The sequence below is a fragment of the Ictalurus furcatus genome, chromosome 18 (genome assembly GCF_023375685.1).
Source record: "Ictalurus furcatus strain D&B chromosome 18, Billie_1.0, whole genome shotgun sequence".
Taxonomy (NCBI): Eukaryota; Metazoa; Chordata; class Actinopteri; order Siluriformes; family Ictaluridae; genus Ictalurus; species Ictalurus furcatus.
Window position 1 is genome coordinate 25067703 of NC_071272.1, and position 22370 is coordinate 25090072.

General features: G+C 40.1%; 2 protein-coding genes across 4 annotated transcripts; both read left to right on the plus strand.

The window, feature by feature from the left end:
• Nucleotides 1-17: 17 nt before the first annotated feature.
• Nucleotides 18-6228, plus strand: si:ch73-362m14.2 (NHS-like protein 2). 3 transcript variants are annotated; one of them, XM_053648273.1, is made up of 5 exons: nucleotides 18-217; nucleotides 1679-1966; nucleotides 3172-5218; nucleotides 5309-5444; nucleotides 5534-6228. In XM_053648273.1, the coding sequence occupies exons 3-5, from the start codon at nucleotides 3409-3411 to the stop codon at nucleotides 5802-5804; spliced, it is 2217 nt and encodes a 738-aa protein (XP_053504248.1). In that variant the 5' UTR covers nucleotides 18-217; nucleotides 1679-1966; nucleotides 3172-3408; the 3' UTR covers nucleotides 5805-6228. The 3 variants fall into 3 exon arrangements, with proteins under 3 accessions (XP_053504248.1, XP_053504247.1, XP_053504249.1); XM_053648272.1 differs by having other exon boundaries at nucleotides 1679-1828; XM_053648274.1 differs by lacking the exon at nucleotides 18-217 and having other exon boundaries at nucleotides 944-1966.
• A 370-nt stretch (nucleotides 6229-6598) lies between these two features.
• Nucleotides 6599-20820, plus strand: LOC128622077 (retinal guanylyl cyclase 2-like). The gene is made up of 19 exons (XM_053648290.1): nucleotides 6599-8236; nucleotides 8636-8937; nucleotides 9659-10016; nucleotides 10151-10197; nucleotides 10287-10427; nucleotides 10840-10974; nucleotides 11071-11151; nucleotides 11231-11407; nucleotides 12093-12249; nucleotides 14000-14149; nucleotides 14512-14660; nucleotides 15697-15860; nucleotides 15968-16160; nucleotides 16653-16827; nucleotides 17061-17159; nucleotides 17774-17868; nucleotides 18454-18539; nucleotides 18825-18890; nucleotides 20621-20820. Exons 1-19 carry the CDS (start codon nucleotides 7516-7518, stop codon nucleotides 20748-20750), a joined length of 3426 nt encoding a protein of 1141 aa, XP_053504265.1. The 5' UTR covers nucleotides 6599-7515; the 3' UTR covers nucleotides 20751-20820.
• Nucleotides 20821-22370: the final 1550 nt, after the last annotated feature.

Sequence of the window (22370 nt, forward strand, 5' to 3'; positions counted from 1 at the left end):
TTGAAAGGGTGCGGCTGCGTTTGTGGTTTTGCGTTGAGGGAAGTAAAATGAGTATTTTGGTCATGCATATATAAGGGAGTGTACAGAAGGCCATAATAAGAGCTGCTGTAACAACTGCACTCGTGTACATACACAGATACAGATATACACACCAACTGATGGCATCTCCATTCACAGACAGGTGAAGTGAAGTGAAGTGAAGACTCACCAGCAGCAGGTACTGAAACTCATACACAAACTCAACATATTAACATGGATGTTCTTTTTCTGTGCTTGTGATAAAATATGATAAAATGGCATTTTGTACATTTTGTTGTCTTTACTCACTAAAAATGTTGTGTTAAAAACAGCTCAATGTTTAACCCAGGGTTGATAGCGCACCTTCTCACCCTCGAGTTATTTTCAGTTCATTAGGTATATTTCTCTACCTAGCATGCTGGGTTAGAAATTACCTAAACGTTAAGTTATAATAATAATTATTATTATAATTATTATTATAATCATAATAATAATAATAATAATTATTATTATTATTATACACCTTCAGGGTTGGGAGTTCGATTCCCGCCGCTGCCCTGGTTGTGAGTTTGCATGTTCTCCCCGTGCTGCAGGGGTTTCCTCCGGGTACTCCGGTTTCTTCCCCAGATAGGCTCCAGGTTCCACACGACCCTGTAGGATAAGCGGTATAGAAGATGGATGGATGGATGGAGTCATGGTCAATAAATTAGCTTTCCTTAGCCATCTACTTCTTCTTCTTTCTTTCTTTCTTTCTTTATTTACTTACTTATTTTTAAAGCTAATAGACTCTCATCCACAAGTTACTTCTGGCTGCAGTTCTGCTGCACTGAATATTCCCACCTAAATCTTTTTTTTCCATATGAGATGGATTGCTTATGTAACTCTATTGTGCAATGCACCATGATTATACATTTCACACCCCACCGCCTCTTTGTGGAGAAATAGTGGTTGAAACACTGTTCTTTCTCAAAATTACTCAAACATGGGTGGACCTGGTTTCATTTTGCTCTCTCTCTCTCTCTCTCTCTCCTGTCTCTATTTATTCCATGTCTTTCTCTCTCACCACTCTTGTGTGGTTTCTCAGTATCTCACATTCTCACTGGGTTGTGACAGAACATCTGCGATGCGTGAGAAGCTTCAGTGTTATTACAGCCTAACACTAATGACCTATTTCGCAGGCTTGTATTTAAGGCTACAACAAAGTAAACAATCTAAAGTGCAATTATACAGATTACTGATCAAATTACACTGAAACCTACAGAGTAATCAGCTTAATAATGATTTGATGCCTGGTATCATTTCTGTTAGTGGTGATGTCAGTACACCAGTAGATTTGAGATGACTGATGATGTAAGCTAGTACACCTCTTCCTGACATCACTGGACTCTTGACTTTCCTGCTGTTGCTATGGGTTCAGCTGCAGTTTTCCAAATTTGAATGCACCTCTGTCTGTGTGGACGGTGCAGCTGAGACAGAAGACTCCGTGTTCTCCTCTGATATCCTGCTGCTGTTTTTCACAAGCAGTGCAGTGAATTTACAGTTTTTTGTGTTTATGTAATATGTCACTCTCTATCATTCCATTTTCCCTCCCTCCCTCTCTCTCTCCCTCTCTCTCTCTCTACATCTCTCTCTCTACCTCTCTCTTTCCTCACGAACTCAGTGAGGAAGCAAGTAGCCCACATCATATCGTCATGGAAACAGCATGTGAGTGTTAGCAAGAGGGAATGAGGAGCGAGAGGGAGGGAGAGGGACGGAGAACAAGTAGGAACTGCATTAGAAAACAAGCACAGTCTCCAGAGCCATCTGAAAGGTAGGTAACAGGGGCTGTTAGGACAGGACTTAATCTAGCTCATGTGCAAATAAACCTGGAGAGACGTTCGTCCAGGACTAGGCAGCGCCGTGGATGCTGTACAGAAGATGATGTTGCAGTATTGTGTATTTTGGCCAGGTGACCCATGACTGCATGTCCTTTTCTGCTTGTTTTTCACTTGTGCGTAGCATAATAATCATTGCCGTCAGCGTGTTTGGGCATCACACAGTTACTGCGTTTCGTAATGTCCTTCATTAGGCATGCGTGTTTACTCAAATACGACATTCCTGAGAGATGTGTCGCAGCCACAAGCAAGGCTTCTGCACTCTAGATTTATAGGTTCATATTGTGATGATGTAAGCAGAAACATCATATATTTGATCGAATGCACATGTAAATGCATGTGAGCGCTGAGATTTGTGTTTGATAAGTTGAATTATTTATTACATCTACGTTTTGAACACGTTCACGCTCAGAAAGACTCAGATCTTTGTGATGGAAAAAAATTCAAGTTTTTGTTGTGAAAACAGAGAAAGTTACAGGTATAAGAGACACACGTTGGTTTGGTAAAATATAAACATGCACAGGTCACATTCTGCTGAAATCTCTCTCAGTGTCTGCTTGTGTTTAAGGACCATTTTGCATAAATATGGATCTTAGCAGTGATCCTGCTTTATAGAGAAAGCATTTAGTCAACATGAGCACAAACAATCCTCATACCATCGCACACTGCAATCGCTTCGATAATGTCTGCTGCTCGCTTTAGTATCAGGTGTTAGAGAAGTCCAAATGCAAAGTTTCACTGTTATCACTTCAAAAAAGACCTGCAGAAAAAAGTGCAGCTTCTTTATGATCATTCTTATGGTGATGCTTCACCTTTTCTGTTCTGTTGTGTTGTTTATCTGCCACACCGTTATTACAGTATGAAAGTATGTGTACAGGCACAGGGAGAGAGGACGAGCAGAAATGGGAGAAATACAAGAAATAATACAATTTTAATATAAACTACACAGGCCAACTGAAAATCTATCAGAAATTAATCAGAGAGCATCATAAGGATCATCATGATGCAGATGGTGAATAATATTTCATTTTAAGTATTCTTTTAACCATCTATTCCCTTCCTGTGCACATACTGAGCTAACACTTATGGTTTTTAATAGCTCACCATTTACGCTATAAAAAATCTATAAGTTACTGTCGAGAGTCATTTTGGGTCTGTTCATGTTCTGTGTAAGGATGAACAGGTAACTGTTGCCATGGTGAACACCCACTTCTGTGCCATACAAAGATCCACATAGGCTAATATTATCTCTTTTTCTCTTTTTCTTTCCCTTTCCTAGTCTCAAAACTATTGGCACACTATCTCCTCTCTTGGACTGTCAAGCATCTATTAAATAACTACTGAAGAATATTTGCCGTACCAGACTTGATCATCACTGTAGTGCAGGTTGTGTAATTCTCACAATGCCCTGAAAGTCCAAGGAACTGATGGAATGGACTTGGCTCTGAAAAAAAAAGCAGTTTTGACATAATTGTCGCATCTGAAGGACAAAGACAAAGTTTGCTGTGGAAGAACAATGGAGCACACAACCTTGTTTTGTCCATCGCAGACTTGGAAAGGCCCTAATGTTTCAACGTTTTCATCTGAGTGGGATGATACGTTGAACTCCTACCTTTTGGCACCTGATGTGATTAAACCTCCTCCACAATTCCAAGATCCAGAGGAACCATGCCAGGCCACACCTACCAACGTCGCTGTCATTAGAAAGAGGGACAAAGACGCGGTCAGGACAGGCGCCATGCAAAAAGAGCGCAGGAGCAGACCTGTCAGTGCCATGGAACACCACAGACGTTCGTTATCACTTTCCACAGCCATCACCTCCAACCCAGGTGCAACACGGCGCCGGTGTGAAAGCTATGCCCTGTCGTATCCCAGCAGTAGCTCCGACGACAGTGGCAGTGATAGCACTTCTGTGAGGAGAGGAGATCGCCTTCCTGATGCAGTGCCTCAGCACAAGGCTCGGAGCATTGTTTTGAGAAAAGCCAAAAGGAAACCAGCCCCACCTGCACGGACAGTTTCGCTGCCCAGACTTACAGACGTGACGCCTCCAGAGCGTAGAACACAGAGTCTGTACATTCCCAATGATGCACAGAATGCCACACTCCTTCCGGATCTTATTCCGTTATCTAAAGAAGAAGCCGGTGACTCCGGGAAGACCACGCTCACTCTGGAATCACCAGGAGATGTTCCAGTGAATCAGGCCATCTCCAGTCACAGGCCACTAAAAGAGCTAAGGTCTAGTGAACCATGCAAGTCTAGCACAAGTTCCTCAGTCGGATATCCTCTAAACGAACCTGCAAAAGTCCCTTGCAACTCAGACTGCAACAACTCCCCATCATCTTCTCGCTCTTCTCCCTCTCAGCCTTCCATCTCCTCCCCTTCCAAACCACCTGGCTCAGCCTCGCCCTCCAGTGGCTACTCGAGCCAGTGCGAGACTCCCACTCAGTCGACCGCTATTACGACAGGAGCTGGCAGAATGCGCCCCAAACCTTCCGGTGCTGTTCCTGGCCAACAGGTCCGAAACTGCAGATCAAGATTATCCCTGCAGTTACCCGAGACGCAAGCAGTTAACCCGAATCCGGAACCTTCTGTCGTCCTGCCAAAAGTCAACCGCCGTTACTCTGATGCCTCGCACCCGAAGCAGAGATTGAGTAACAGCATGCTGATAATGCCTGTGGTGACTCAGGAAGACCTGAACAAGGTGCGCTTGCGTTCAGTCAGCAGCTCTGACCTCGACACTACAGCTGTCATTGAGGAAGAGAATGAAAAGGATGCAGGCTCTGTTGCTGCTCAGAACAGCCCAAAAAACAAACCCCCCGTAGCACCCAAGCCACCTGTGTCTAAACGGCCACCCTGTGCAGCAGCAGTGACTAATTCTAGCACAACTTCTGCTGCAGATCCGACGGTAACCAATGCCAATTATGGACAAAGCAGCATTTATTCAACGGTTAACAAAGTTAAGCCCAAGGTTGTTCTTCCGTCCTCATCAAATGCCAGTAATGACCACAAGCAGAAGTCTCAAGAGCACATGAAGGAGACGAGTCGCTTCCAATCCCAGTGTAGTACCGATTATACACATGCATTGTCCTTCAAACCTGCTACTGATGCCAAACCGAGCGAGCCACAGAAGAAGAGAAGAGCACCGGCCCCTCCGGTTTCAAAGAGACCCAATACAGTCCACTTACCCCATGATAACACGTCAGTACTGGATAAACACGTCCAGTCTCCTTATTCAAAGCCGGAGAGTTCTCAACGAGAATACCACGTCACGGTGTATGGACTCATTCCAACTTATTCACAAGTTGATGAAAAAGTACCACCACCGGGTACGTCATTTGCAATGATTAGAACATCTAGAAAGTAAATATTTAAAAAGATTTACACGCAAAAGATTTATTTTTATTTCTCTACACCAGAATATGAATTATATGATAAAGAGGACGGGCAAGTGTCAGAAATCGGTGCTCTTCATTTGGTGAATGAAGAGGATGAGGTTTTTCTTCACAAGCCCTCCTCTCACACAACAGAGGACCTTTTCACCATTATTCACAGGTAAAGTAGAAGTTTTACCTACAGCATTTTTCCTCACGTTTGATACCTACATGTGTCATTTCCTTTTCTCTTTCATATTCATTTGGCAGGTCGAAGAGGAAACTCCTGGGTCGCAAAGACTCTTTAGATAACAAGCAAGGTGACTTTGGCACTCACACTCTCGGCGGTGTTTCCAAGTCTACCTACCAGAACGACAACTTCATGGCTCTTCTGAGAAGGACGAGAAGTGCCAAGGCCAGCTGCGGGAGTCGGATCTCAGCTGCAGAACTTCTGAGGAGCTCGAAACCTGCAGCACCTGCCGGCTCCACAGATCTGACCAGTTACAAAAAACACAACGTGATGCAATCTCACGCTCCTTGAACTGTCATTGTCATCGATGCTGTTTTGGCTGAATATCACGTTATCACAGTATTGCTCGCTTAAGCTTGTGAACAATCTGCTTGCATAAAAAAACATTTTTTCCTGTTTGAAATTTTCAGAAATTTGACAATTTAGATTTTGTTTCATCTTTAAAACTAAAAACCTTCTTTGCTAACTAAAGATTAAGACGTGTAAAATGAGTAAACGATTTATTTTCTGCAAATTGCAAATGTTAACATAAAGAGCTGGCTTTATATTGTCTAAATGTTAGTTATACTTTATGTTATATTACAAAAATGTATTTGTCTCTACTGCCTTGAGTGGAATTTTGTGAAACAGCGCAGTAATGCTGTATATTATTGACTGTTTTCAGAACATACCATACTGTAGATCTATTCAAAGTATTAAATTTCTATCCATATGGGATGATTGTTTGTCTTGTACACAAGATGCATCGAACATTATAATAATCATTTATTCTGTTCACTGCAGTACAATATAAATAACATAGGCATTGTGACTATTCACTGACATAAATAAAATAAATGTCCGAGTCATTAGGGAAAGTGTGATATCTAAGGCAGAGCTTGCAAAAGTAATGAGAAGGAATTAATATAATCTTCAGGTCACTTGGACTAATCTGTAGTGCTGTCGTACATCTGATACGGACGAACTGAAGGGATTACATTCAACCTGCAAAATACAAACACTATATTACAGCAGCGTTTATTTCACAGTTAACATTTTTTCACCTTCCATAGAATAGATTACAGGTTTTTTTGCTTTGGAGAATCTTAGATGGACAACATGAACTATGTGAAATATGTGAAGTTTAGCTGCATTACTGAGGGACTGTGCAGTTCTTACCGTACCTCATTCAGCCTGGGTAAGTGTATCTGAGCAATATATATATAAGTATTTGTGAAATAATATTAAGAAGAAGGTGTGTGTGTGTGTGTGTGTGTGTGTGTGTGTGTGTGTAGTCTATATTTTTATCCATTCAGAGAGAAAACCTGCATTTGTAAATGAGATAGAATACATACAGATCACAGTAAAGTCCTTCTTTATTACATATATTCTTATTTATATTGTGAAATCAATTTACAGGTAAATGATCAATAAAGAATACTAACAAAATTCATCATTCAATAAACTGAACTTTCTTATATTCAAATTAGACTTCAGATAATATAACAAATAAAACGGAAGCAGGAAACAAAACAAAAAAACATAACATAGTACATTTTTGATATAATCCTTTTACAAATGCTTATGTAATGCCCCTTGAAGAAATCATACAATGTTTTAAATCACTTTTTAAATTATAACTAGCATTAAAATTATTTACAAAGTGTTACATTTGACTCATCATTGCAGACTTTTTTTCTCTTTCAGCCAAAACCTGAAAGTGCTGCTAACTCGGTGTCCCTGCTTAATATATTGAATTGATGTTAGCTACGTACGCGTGTAATGTTCGCTAAGTGAAACGGACACTGATAGATTTATACATATCGAAGTTTTTTTAATGCCTTTTTGTGCAGGTTACATTGCCTTTGGTTTGATCCAGGTATTTTATCAGACTAAAGCCTGCTTGGATGGAGACACAGCTAACACTACACACTCTTTTACAGCATCAAAGGGTTAATGGAAAACCAGACCACGTTGCAGTATCGTGCATCAGGTGTCTGGTCTCAGGTGATGGGATTCTGTGATGTTGCAACTGAATGTGTGGCTGGTCTACGGCATGCTAACCGTCACCGTAAAAGAACAAAAATTTCTCTATATACCACATGGATCCTGGCTTCTTTGGTTCTTCCTGGTAAACCTCAGCACCCCGTATATGGTCCAGGCGAGCATATTCAGGGTTGGAGTGTTAGGCCCATGGTCTTGTGACTCCATGTTTGCCAAGGCCATGCCTGGCGTCGCAGCTAAACTAGCTGTGCAGAGGATCAACAGAGATCAGGCCCTGTCTCTGGGTATCACATTTGACTACGTCATCCTGGAAGAAGATTGTCAGACATCGATAGCCCTGAAAGACTTCATGGGTTACTACACACGAGCCTCAGCATTCTTAGGGCCCATAAACCCTGGATACTGTGAGGCAGCGTCTCTGGTTGCCAGGAACTGGAACAAGGCACTTTTCTCCTGGTCCTGCGTGAACTATGAGCTAGAGAGCTCATCACGTCACCCGACGTTCTCTCGCACCATACCCTCTCCCATTTGGGTGCTGAAGACTGTGGCACACCATTTCCACTGGGCAAACATAGCCATCGTAGCCTCAGCTGAATACATGTGGGTGGACACGTCCTACAAGGTAGCTGATGCCTTAAGGAGATATGGCTTCCCTGTCAGGACGCTGCTGTCCACTAGCAGTGACCCTGCCAGTATACGCAGCTCCCTCTCCACCATCAGGAAGATGAAGGAGCTTCGCAGTAAGTGATCATGAATCTGATAATGACAGCTCCAAACCCTGTGTAATGGTGATAGTAGTGTAGTGAGCAATACATGAACCATGTGCATGCTAGTAGACAAACGTCGGTGTGGAAAAAGTTATTTATTGCCAAATTATAAATGTATTGCTAACTTGCTATCTGTAAAGTCTCTAAAAAATACCAGAGGTGGAAAAAGTACTTAGTTTGCTAATGAATTCATCAGAAGAAAAATATCCTGTAAATAACCGATAAATTTGCTATTAGCTGGAATCGGACTTGCTAGACAGCTGTCAAAGTCAAGAGAAAAGTTTTCTTGCAAATGTAAAAAAAAAAATGCTAATGTATATTAATATATAAATACAGTACATTAGAACTATTTTTTTGTTTCCATCTACACAGTGGTGATCCTCTGCATGCATTCTGTCCTGATCGGTGGGAAAACCCAGAAGCTGCTGCTGGAGACAGCTCTGGACATGCACTTGACCGATGGCTCGGTGGTCTTCGTGCCCTATGACACACTGCTCTACAGCCTGCCATACAAGCAGGTGACTCATCCCGCACTGCACAACAACAGCAAGCTAAGACTGGCCTACGACGCTGTGCTGACTATTACAATGGACTCAGAGGAGAATTCTTTCTACAAGGCCTACCAGGATGCCATCAGGTCTAAAGAGGTGCCTGCAAACATTAAACCTCATGAGGTATAACGCCTGGGATTTTACCCCAAGATTTACCGCATGTCCTTCAGCTTTAAGTTAAATATTTCTGCATACTTAGGTGTCTTTATGTAAGGAACTACTCACTTTGGACCGTGCTGTTGTAGGGAAATAATCCATTTCAAGGTGTTAACAGTCTCACACCACGCTGACCTGAACTGGGTTCTTTCTCTTACACCAATTTGCAGAAGATTCCAATTTTTATATACCATCCCTCTCTTTATTCTCTCTTTATTCTCTCTCATCAAGTTAATAATAAAAAAACAAACAAACACAGATTGTGACGCTACCGAGAAACCGGAAAGAAGTGTGAACTCCTCTGTTCCGAAAATGTCTGAAAACATACTGAGAGTTACAAAGCGCTGACACTGGAGACTCCTTCCACAAAATGTTTAATAAATGTCTCCTAATAGAAAACTACACCACGTCAATGATTAATAACGTTTTCTTTGTTAAAATCTCTTTAGTATTAGTTTTAGGTTATGCGGAGCGTCTGCTGTACACGTCCCTATGAACCAGCTGTTACTATAGAAACCATAATGTATGAGAAGGGGTGTGTTAATATAAACCTGTGATTTATGTTACAGTAGGAACTTCTGTCAGAGCTGCTGTTATAAAAAATTCAGATTCGAGAATAAAATGTGCTGTGGTGTAAATGAAGTGGAGACTCAGTAATAAAATGAGGGCGTGGTATCTTCCCCTGTAGGTGTCTCCTCTCTTTGGCACCATTTACACTTCCATCATCTTCATGGCCAATGCTCTACAGAACGTTCGTGAGTCTGCATCCTGGTTTTCGGGGGCAAATCTAGCTCGTCACACTGGGAATATGGTGTTCCAGGGTTTCAGTCAGAGGATTCGCACCAACGGTTCTGGAGTGAGTCTTCTGGATTATGTGGTGCTGGATACAGATGGTGTTTCCTGGGAAATGCATCCCACTCACACTGTAGACGTACAGGCTAATGTCATTCGCTACCTCGGTAGATCTATACACTTCCCTGGTGGTGTTCAGCCCAAAGCTGACTCCAGATGTTGGTTCACACCTGGAGGACCTCTTTGTACCAGAGGTAGGCCTACATTTGGAATAGTACATGGGTTGGGTTCACTAATTTCATGGTAGCGTTAGCATACTAATAAAAGTATGATTTGGAAGCATTCATTTAGCTAACAGATTTGTTCGCAATCCTTTTTTCTGCACCAGGAGTGGACCCGCTGATAATGTTCGAGGTGTTCATCTCAGCACTTCTCGTAATATTTTTCATAACTATTCTCGGATATTGTACACGGTAGGAATACGATAAGCTCCATAATATCTTTTATTTACTGCTCATGTCTAGTACTTATTTATTTTACTCATCCTTCCTGCTGATTTCAAACGCAGACGTCGCCTCAATCAAATTAGAATGGTTCGAGGTCCCAATAAGATCCTCCTCACTCTGGACGATGTGACCTTCATCAATCCCTCTCTCAGTAACAAGGTCAGTCCCATAGTGACCACGTGACGTAGCATCATGCACTTTTGAGTCACAAATTGATAATTGTCCTTGTGATTACTTTAACGGTTCCCCAGGACAATATCCGGTCATTTATGGCCATTACATTAAGTGAAAGAGAAATCCACTGATCAGTTTACAGTTAACTGTATTTTAAAGTCACATAATATTTTTGACTTATTTTAGCCTTTTATTCATTCAGTGTATCATAAAGAACAAAAAAACCCTGAAAAAACAAATACAATTAAATATGAACAGTTGTTTTAACAAACAAGCAGACAGGACTACAAAGCGACTCATTCTAGTCTGCGCTCAAATAGGATACAGCGACCTTTATTTGAATTTATGAGTGACATTTTAAATAATTTAAACCTGCCTCTTAATTAATCTGATTTAGAAAGTGAGTATAGAAGAAGGTACAGGAGACACAGAGAGATGTTCGTCAGAAATGGACAGCAAAATGAATTCACGCATCTCCATCTCCAACACTGCGGAGCCCAGCTATGAAAACTCCAACGTGGCAATATTGGAGGTACAAGAAAGTGTCTTTCATCTAATGTTTTAATCCGATTTCTATTTACTCGGGCAGGAGAACATATTTTCACGGTTGTATTACGGTTCTGTTCAGGGGGATTGGGCTTGGCTGAAGCGGCTACCTTCCGGACACTTTAGGTCAATAAATCCAAAGACTAGTGACGTCTTTGAACTGGTACATGTCTTTCACTGATGTCTTTATAATAAGAATATAACGTCTTTTAAATATTCTGACAAAACTGTTTCCCAAACAGATGAGAGATATCCGTCATGAGAACCTGAATCTATTCTTGGGGTTCTTTCATGACTGTGGTATCTTTGCCATCGTAACTGAGTTCTGCCCTCGTGGAAGTTTAGAGGACTTGCTTCACAATGAAGATGTTAAACTGGACTGGATGTTCAAGTCTTCACTGCTACTGGACCTTATCAAGGTATCACGACAAGATGACACGCTGTGAAGTTGCCAAAAAGACGATTATTGTGTGTGGGTGAATAGTTTAGTAATTCTGAAGCAGCAGCGACTCGTGACCTTGGATTTTGGTGTTGCAGGACAACATTAATAAAGACAAACAAAATGAAGCAGAGACGCTATCACACTTGACTTATGCTACAGGTTACTATCTAGTGACGTTTTAGAGTAACCCTTTAAAAGGTGGTCGAGTGTCAACAACAATCAGTCATCCAGAGTGCAGTCTAGCAGCTCGTTTTCAGCGATTTCAGCAAAAGTTTCCCAAAACCTGAAACTAATCCAAAAAATTTGCCATTGGAAAATGGAGACACATTTTTCTCAGCCTTTGTGTGGGGAAACAAGGTCACTGTAGTGCGCACACATTTCTGATGTATGGATATTATATATATATATATATATATATATATATATATATATATATATATATATATATATATATATATATATATATATATATGGTGGGGCTCTGCATCACTGCCCCATGGATGGCTCTAAAGAACTAAAACTGCTTCGTGAACAATACGACACAAAAAGTGTTTCACAAACCACTTTTAATTACTTGAAGGCTGTATTACATAAGAGCAAAGATAAAATCGTGTCTATTCCCAATATACTAAATAAACCTTACCTTCATTTGGGTTTGTCAGGGCATGAAGTATCTTCATCACAGGGGTGTGTGTCACGGCCGACTCAAGTCTCGTAACTGTGTTGTGGACGGACGATTTGTACTGAAAGTAACTGACTACGGTTACAATGAAGTTCTCCATGCCCAAAAGTTCCCCTACACAGAACCTAAAGCAGAAGGTAAGTGTTTTGTTTAGTTTATTTTAGTTTAGTTTAGTGTTGTGTTTAGTTTATAAGTCACTTACACTGATGCATAAACAAAAAGTCGCAAGCACATTGACTTGAATTAAATAGCAACATAACGCGTTTTTATAACATTCATAAGGTATTTGTAAGGTTATAAGAAAGGTAGGCTATAACATTCCAAATGTTATGTTCCTGCAATGTTTTAAACTCATCTGTTGTAATAATGCTTCATAATGTTATTAGAATATTACTCAACATTCACAGGTAGGTAAAACTTACAGAAATGTTAGTGTTCAAGTTTCTACAGCTAACAATGTTGCAGCAACGTTGTAGGAATGTGTACAAACTTTATATAAAAATGTTCGCAGAACATACAGAAATATAGAAAGAATAAAGCCGTTTCTCAATATGTGTTCTTATGTGATCTTTCTTCCTTGTGAACTCGTTCTACATCATCATCTACCGCCGAAGTTCAGTTCCAGTTCTCAAGAACGCACGACCCGAGGAAGCGTGAGATTACCCAATGTGTTCTTGTGACGGAAACCTGACCCATACCTGTAGTTTTAACATCTTTTTAATGACAATGATCTAAATATGAATCTAAAAAGAATGAATCTGACATATGATTTAGATTGAGAGGTTTTTGAAAAGTCTATTTCTCAACAGGAAGCTCACATCTCAATTCTCACAAAGATGCGTTCTGTGTCCTCATGTCCTTCCGAGTTCATTCTTCCAAGGTCTCCTGGCATGACCGGCCTTCACGAGAACGCAAGTTCGTTCTTTGTGTTCTTAGAATTGAGAAACAGCCTAAGTTTACTGAAGTCCAGAAAGGTTCTGCTAAGCTAAAATTGCTGCTTTGATAGCGGCCTTCAGCTCGTCCGTATTGTCGGGTCTGGTGTCTCTCGTAGATTCTCTATGGGGTTCGGGTCAGGCGAGTCAGCTGGACGATCAAGCACACTAATACCATGGTCAGTAAAGCAGTTACTAGAAGTTTTGGCACTGTGGGTAGGTCCCGAGTCCTGCTGGAAAAGGAAATCAGCATCTCCGTAAAGCTCGCAGCAGATGGAAGCATGAAGTTCTCTAAAATCTCCTGGTAGACGCTGCATCGACTCTCCACTTGAGAAAACACACTGGACCAACACCAGGAGATGACATGACACCCCAAATCATCACTGACTGTGGAAACTTCACTCTGGACTTCAAGCAGCTCGGATTCTGTTCCTCTCCACTCTTCCTCCAGACTCTGGAACCTTGATTTCCAAATGAAACGCAACGTTTACTTTCATCTTCCCCGTGATTGTGTGTGTACTGAACCAGACTGAGAGATTAAAGCCTCAGGAAACCTTTATATGTTTATACGTGTGTGTGTGTGTGTGTGTGTTTCCTTGGGGACTCTTTTTAAATGGTTTGTCCTAGGCCCAGAATTCACAATATGTATCATGATGTGCACATTAAGCAAATAACTAGCGGTGCATTTAAAAAAGAACTTTGAAACTAAACTTGAATATATTTTTATTTACAGTCTACAAAAAATAAATTGACACTAAAAAGGAAATTTAAAAAATCAGTAAAATATCAACAATTTTAATGATTAAATCTTTAAAAATGTGACTGATTCAGCTGCATCCGTTTAATTCAGTTCGTAATAATCAGCACAGGATAAGCGGTATAGAAGATGGATGGAATAATCAGCCCTCGTGTCTGGTGTTAAATATCTCACTGCTCTGTGTCTCGGTCTTTACAGATCTGCTGTGGACTGCTCCTGAACACTTGCGTACTCCGCACCCTGGACAGTTTGGTACTTATGAGGGTGACGTCTACAGCTTCTCCATCATCGTACAGGAGGTGGTGCTGAGAGGGCCTCCATTCTTTATGCTCCAAATGTCTGCTGAGGGTGAGCCATAAACTCATCAGCATGAAGAAATACTCACACACAAATGCTAATGCGGCTAAAATTGAAAACAAAAACCCTAATGGGGCGCAGTGCGATAACCATAATTACATTTATATTTATTTACATGGCAGATCATTTTATTCAGAGCAACTTAACCTGAAAGACTAAAGACGAGTAAAGAGAAACTGTTTTATTATATGATGTAAAAGTGGATCTCTGGATTAATGTGAGCAGTTGTAGTGGAATAGAATATCATTATCAAGTTCATGAGCAGATCTATTGAGGTTCTACTGAACTGTTCATTCATACTTGTGGTATGTTATGGAAAGTTTTAATCCAAACAGGTGTACTTTTATCTACAGAAATCATCCAGAAGATTAAGAAACCCCCTCCGCTGTGCAGGCCAGTGGTTTCTCCTGACTACGCTCCTATGGAATGCATTCAGCTCATCAAGCAGTGCTGGAACGAACAGCCAGATCGACGACCTGCCTTTGATGAGATCTTCGAACAGGTGCTGCTCTCCTTAGCTCAGATCAAACAGCAATCAGGAGAATCAATACATTCATTTCTAATTCATCCATAGCATCAGCTGTGAAAAATGACCGAGACATTATACATGACGTGAAAATATTTCAAATCTTACTAGATTAAAAGTAGAAGTATTCAGCCAAAAATATACTCAAGTTAAAGTACGTATTAAAAGTGAAATTAAATGCTTTTAACTGGTGAAATGAAGTTAATATCATGCTTTCAGGTGAACTTTTATTACTTATCTAAAACTGTTAGATCATTATAGTTTTAAAGCAACAATGCCTTTTTATATGAACTCATCACTCAGCCTCTGAGAGTTTGCTGCTCGTATACATGACGAGCGCTACGTGGTTTACTAATAAATTCATCAGAAGTTAAATATCCTGTAAATAACCGATATTTACCATTAGCTAGAATTTAACTTGCTGCCTAGCCAACTGTGTTAGTTACAGGACTTAATGCTAGTGTAACCTCGCGTTAGCAAAGAAAACAAGCTAACTTAATTACATAGAGCTAGTTAATGTGCGCAGATTAGCGAAACTTACCTCAATATGGTTTTAGATCGAGTTCATGGCTTCTAGGGAGGTAAAGGAGACGCCTCGTTTTATACGAGTCTTGGTTTACTCCAGCATGCTGAAATATTTGACTGTGGTAGGGTCAGGAGCGCTCATCCTCAACTTCCACACTGCAGTGCGGTGGATTATCCGTCTTCAGACGCTCACGGATGGCTACAGCGCTAACTACACTGTGTAGTGTGAGAAGGTCGAGCAGATGATGAATCGATTCATGATTCGTGACCATTTTTTTCTACATTGGACGCTAAACTGAACCCATGTGCTTGATGTGTGGCTGGATGACAGATTAGGAAAACTTTGTGACATGGAATGAGTCCTTTAAGGTCTAAATAAAAATGTAAGGTGTAAAAAAGGAAATTCTCTATTTGGTTTCAGTTATTATTCAATGTTTTTTCCCAGTGTCAGTTTCAGTCCTGTGAAGACTTTTGTCTTTGGCCTCAGTTTAGGAACATTAACAAGGGGAAGAAGACGAACATCATAGACTCCATGTTGCGAATGTTGGAGCAGTACTCTTCCAACCTTGAGGAGCTCATACGTGAGAGGACAGAAGAGCTGGAGATTGAAAAGCAGAAAACAGAAAAACTGCTCACGCAGATGCTCCCCCCGTAAGCATTACACTCTCATTTCACACACAAACCCTCAAAACACACCTATTAGACATACACAACAACTTTAAGTGTCTTTCCCATATAACGAATGTGTTGTTTCCCAGATCTGTAGCTGAGGCTCTCAAAGTCGGCGGCACTGTGGAACCCGAGTACTTCGATAACGTGACGTTGTACTTCAGCGATATTGTGGGCTTCACCACCATCTCTGCCAACAGTGAGCCCATTGAAGTGGTTGACCTGCTCAATGATCTATACACCTTATTTGATGCGATTATTGGAAACCATGATGTCTACAAGGTAAAATGTTCTTATTATTAAAGCATAATAATATCACAGTGAGGGATCAACCTCATTAAGCAAACAGCTCTCTAATATTAAAAGCTCTGTTATTCCAAAATTATATCCTAAAATGATCATGAAAATACCTGAAATTCTACATCATAATTTCTTCTTTAATGAACTGTGAGTGTGTTTGCAGGTAAGAATAAGCAGCTTCTCCACGGGAGATTACATACTTCTTCTTCTGTAATTAGATTAACTGTATGACATGTACAGTATATATATAGAAACACACTGTGACCTTTAAAAGAAGTGAACTGTAAATTAGCTGGGACGGACGCGCACACACACATAAAAATGTACTATATACTGTCACTCCTGCAATAATCAATACATTTAAAATGTGTATATATATATATATATATATATATATATATATATATATATATATACACATTTATTTATTATGTACCTAAAAATCGATAACTAACCCTCACCTATGATATTCAGGTGGAAACAATCGGAGATGCGTACATGGTGGCGTCTGGAGTTCCTGTTCCCAACGGCGATCGACACGCCGCCGAGATCACGAACATGGCACTGGACATCCTCAGTGCTATAGGCACCTTTAAGATGAGACACATGCCAGACGTTCCAGTACGCATTCGAATCGGACTGCACACGGGTCAGTGGCATGCAGTGTCCCTCAGTGTCTATATTCAAATATCAAGAATGTACTTCATAAAAACGGTCCAGATACACAACAGAGGGAAACTTTCAAACGCTGGAAAAAGGCCCAGTTACAGATTAGGAAATGATGTAGAAACTACATCTGCTATTTTGTGAAATAAACCTGTTCTCCTACATGTCCCTTCAGGGGACTCCTCTTAACCCAACACATGCTGCTGTGTGTTTTAGGTCCGTGTGTGGCTGGAGTTGTCGGTCTCACCATGCCTCGATATTGTCTGTTTGGGAACACAGTGAACACTGCCTCGAGAATGGAGTCCACTGGCATGCGTGAGTGACTCGATTATATAAAAAACAACGACATGACAATAAGGAAGTGAAAGAGCCATGGTGCCAGTGTTTTACCACAGGGTTTCCTAAGAGCAAAGAACAATGCAATGTGTGCAAACGGAAATGACAGTTTGTTGTTATTGAGCTGCGCAGATAAATCAAATTTAAGGCCTGCTCTTTGAATTATTGCAGTGGTGCAAGGGTGAATAGGGAGAGTAATAGACTAAAGGAAGAAAATAAATTAAAAATGGGTTTTCCAGGTCTAATATTCACAAATTTTGGGTCAGTTCAAAAGTGAAATTCAAAATGTAAAATAAACATTATTGCTAATGTTTTCTAAAAGCTATAATGTAATGTTAAAATAGTGCAAAATAGTATGCTAGACAAACTGCAAAATGATCTGAAATCCTGAAAAGTGACCCTGAAAACTATTAGAGTTTAAGTCTAAAGCTACTGACACAAAACAGACAGTCAGTTTCCTCAAGAGCATATGAATAGTTGTGTACAGGGAGTTATTATAAACCTTTTTTAGGAAAATATGGACATTATATTGCAATGTAGTGCAGATTCATAAGTATAATTTAAGTGATTAGGTATGTGACTGTTGTCCACAGCGTACCGCATCCATGTCAGTCACACTACTGTTAAGATCCTTCTTGAGCTCAAGGAAGGATACCGGGTCCAGATTCGTGGAAGAACCGAACTAAAGGTAAATATATATATATATATATATATATATATATATATATATATATATATATATATATATATTCACAATAAAGTGTAGCGTAGACCAATTATTGCTGATTAGCCTGGGTTTTGTTTATGCTCGTTTTATCAATACATACGTTTACATTTTAATTACATTTAGTATTTATTTTAGCTAGCTAACAGTACCGCAGTAACAATGAGCCAAAATCAGGGATTTTCCAGGGAACGAAAATGACAAAATTTTTCATTGAACTTAATCAAAAACATGAGCTAAAACCCTCTAAATTGTTCCAGAGTGAAAGGATTATTTTAAAACTGCTAAACTGGTTAATATTGTTATTTTTCCATTCGAGCGTCATTTCAAGAAAGCACCATAGCCCTAAACCTAAACATTTCTCCAATAGGCCTAAATTCCTGTCCAGAATTTGTCACTTCCTGTCCGGCTACAGGAAGCTCTGACTTTAGATAACTGACATAGCCGGCTTTTTGAAGACAGGGCGATGGCAGGAAAATCTGCATAGAAGGATTTATTTCTTATAAATAATTTCTAATCCCTGATCAAAATACACTTCACTCCCGGCAGGGCAAAGGGATGGAGGAAACCTACTGGCTTGTGGGTAAAGATGGATTCACTAAACCGCTACCTGTGCCCCCTGAGCTCAAGTCAGGGTAGGTTAATTAATCAGAGATCTTTTAGGGGTAGCTGTCTTTGTTCCTGGAGGTAATCATCCTGTGATGCTCAGAACAGTTAAATATTTCCACAGGGTTGTAGGTTGTAGGTTAATACACATTAAATGATAAGATTTACCATGTCTGATAATAAATTTTACTGGATCTAGCCCAACCCTTATTTTGGTGAGACAGTAGGCCTCCAGGATTGAAGCTGGTTGCCCCTTTCCCTGTCCCTGTATTGTGTTTGGCTTGTTTATCGTGCCTCTTTAATATATCTTTCAGACAAATGGCCCATGGCTTGCAGATGGAGGAAATCGCCCGATTCAAACGGAAAAAAGCCGAGGCCCAGTTAGCGAAGAAGAAATGAGGTAGTGTTACGCATCCAGCGCTGGACCTCGAATCGTCTCAACCCTGTTCCTGACCTAAATTCATTTCAGTGTTTATTTTTTATTTAATTTGATCTCTGCTGTGTGGTTTACCCCTTATTCTCTCTCAAATATGCGGTGATACTTACAGGACAACGAAGAGGGTATTCATGAAGAATCTGAGCGAAGCGTTGTTTTACCATCATTCAGTCCAAGAATACACGCTGTCCAGTCAAATATTACTTTTATAAAACACTGTTCCAAACAAAAATGACAAATCAGTGGTGTTTGTCATGGAGCAGCTGTGATTGACACCTAAGCTGTCAACATGAGCACTTTAACTGTAGGTGAGAGGCTTGCCTTTTTATTAGTCTAGTGTCAGCAAAAGATCTTTAAATTATGTGTATTATCATGGCAGTTATGGCGAAGGTTGTCAACAGTGTTTTAAGTTCAGGAGAAAGTCTCTCAGTAATGACAAACCCTGTTCATCTTAATCTGATCCTATTAAGCAGCACTGATCCAGCAGGAGTGCAGCTCAGATCCTTCATGAATGTATCTTTATACAGAAAAATTATTTAAACTATAAAGCTTTGACTATGCTTCTTTTATTTCTGGCATCTCCATCATAGCTAAGAATTTCCTTCAGACACTTTCCTTGGGGCTTGTGTGATATTGATTTTTTCCCCGCTTGCAATTTTCCATTAAAAAAAAGTCAAGATATACCATTTAATGGTCTAGAGCTGATAGTCTAAAAAACTACTGAACATTTCCAGCATGTCAGGTGTAAGGAGAGTAATAATATTACCAGCTGTGCAGTCGGGAACTGCTTACCAGGCAGTGCCAGGCGGAGTTTGAACGTGTCTCAGTGCTGACTGGCGTAGGACAGCGAAAAAACTCTATGACTTTTTAATTATTATCACAATTAACATTATAAAGTGTTAGATTTGACAGTTTGTTGTAGGAATATTTCAACTTTTTAGGTCAAAAATTTCATCCTATTTTTCTCTTTTGGCAGAAAACTGAAAGTGCTGTTTTTATCAATTTTTAGTCAAAATTTTTCCAGTGCCATCCCTAATAAATACATGACTCGGGTTAGATGGTGGAAGGGGGCGGGGCTTCCAGGTGGTGTCAGCTAATATCCGAGAGTTTGAAACACTTATGCAACTGTCAATCATCCCAGATTCATGTGCTGACTGGATCATGTCACGTTTTATCGGGGAGAAAAAGACTGATCTTCTGGAGTATTTTTGAGTGAGAACTCGTACTAACGTGCTCTGATGTTCAACTGTGCAGCTCTTACACAGAATGTGTAAACATCAGCAGGTCTGATAATAATAATATAATATAATATAATACAGTATAATATAATATAATATAATCAGAGTAAACATCACTGGATATTGTAGCTGTGTAATATGAAGTAGAAACAGTTAAATTGTTATATCACACAAGTCTACTTTCCTTCTGTATTTAACATAAACTCTGCAGATTGTGGAGTTTACAGGAAAAAGATTTGGCAGTGTTTAGTGAAGGACTGGATAAAACCAGCTGAGGCAAAGTTAAAGCTTACAAGTTCTCCTCCTTCACATAACTGACTGTGTTAAATGACTAATCTACGCAGTTCTGTAATCCTGACAGGTCTCCCGAGGAACGAGTAGGATCGCGGGGTCTCAGAGGTGATCTGAACTGATGTTGCTCATTGCTGTGTTGCAGGTCAGAGATGGCGCGCGACTTCAAGCAGCTGCTGCAGAAAGCAGTAAGGAGGATTTTGGTTGTGAGGCACGTGGCCCAGCTGTCCAATGTGGACTTCACTGAGGAAAATGTTATGATCCACCATCATTAACAGCTCTATTGCGATGGACATTGAGAGAACTGGCCCACAAAAGCAATATCTGTGACTCAGTAAAGTTGACATTTCCAGAAAAGTAGTTTTTTCTCCCGGCTCATTAATGTTTCAGGAACTATTAGAGAGCATTTTTTTCAAGATTCTTTTCTTCATTCCACAAAACCAGGCGAGTTTAAGGAGAACACATGGGTTATACCATCTGGCTGAAGAAGCAACTCTCCGACTTGAACGTGAAATCTATGCAGCTTTCTAAATCATGAGCATGCTTCTTTTAACTGGAGGTTACAGTACCTTTCATCCTAGTGGGCATAAATGATTCATTCCGTACTTAAGGAGGATGTGGTATGTATGAGAGTCGAAAGGTGAAGTGCTTTGGGCACCTGGAGATTATCGGATACTTCAGTAAGAGGCTCTTCAAATGAATTTGGCTGTAAGGTTTATAAATAGCAAATGGGACTATTACGCTAAGCCAGAGAGGATCGGACTCTGTTCTCACCCATTACTCCAATTCACTGAGTCCAGCGAGCAGGTGCTGAGCTTTGGAAGAGGATCTACCTGAGACCTGAAGAATGAAAATATGTGCTTCTAGTTTCATATACTGAACTAACACAAAGAAGGAAAGATATTGATTAGAGTCCATTATATTTTATAATTCCAATGTGTAGTCTTGTTCCCTTTTTGAACAAATGAAAAAAAAAGCTGATTGAATGCAATATTTATATCTGCAATTTATATTCTTCTTAGTTGCCCAGAATTAGTCCTGTACTCCCTGTAATTTAGCGAATTCCCTTTTAGGTGCTACCAAGTGTAATCCGCTAAGTGTTGTTAAGTGTCATTCAGAACTGTAATATTGATTTTAATTATTATTACAATGGATTCAAATAAATTGGCAGCACAGTGATGCCCTCACAGCTCCAGGGTTCCATCCTGAGCTCGGGTTCCTGTCTGTGCGGAGTTTCACATGTTCTCCCCGTGTCCGTGTGGGTTTCCTCTGGGTTCTCCGGTTTCCTCTCACCTCCCAAAAACATGCCAGTAGGTGGACTTTCTAAGATAAAAATTGCCCCCAGGTGTGAGTGAGTGAGTGTGTGTGTGCGTGCATGGTGCCCTGTGACGGACTGGCGTCCCACTTGGGGGTATTCCTGCCTCACGCCCAGTATTTCTGGGATAAACTCTGGATCCTCTCTGACCCTGACCGTGATAAAACCAGTTGCTGAAAGTGAGTGAGTGAAAATAAATATTTAAATTAATAAATTAATTTGGAAGTAATTAAAAAGACATAATAATCCCAGTTTTCATAATCTCTACTTCTCTGATGTCATTTGTTCGGTTAATTATCAGTGTGCTTGAAACAGAAATGCATGAACACAAGTAAACCAAAACCCTACATTAAAGATGCACAATACACAGATGCAGCGTTTGTCAAACATAAATAAATAAATAAACAAACAAATAAATAAATAACATTTAAAGAGAGAGAGACGGAAACACACGTCTCCGATTATAATGCAATTATTAAAAAAAAAAAAAACGAACCCGGAAATAACACAAGGCTAATAAATACAGATTTGTTAAACGTTTAATTTTCCTTTGTTCAGTGTGATCGCCCATCTTCTGCCT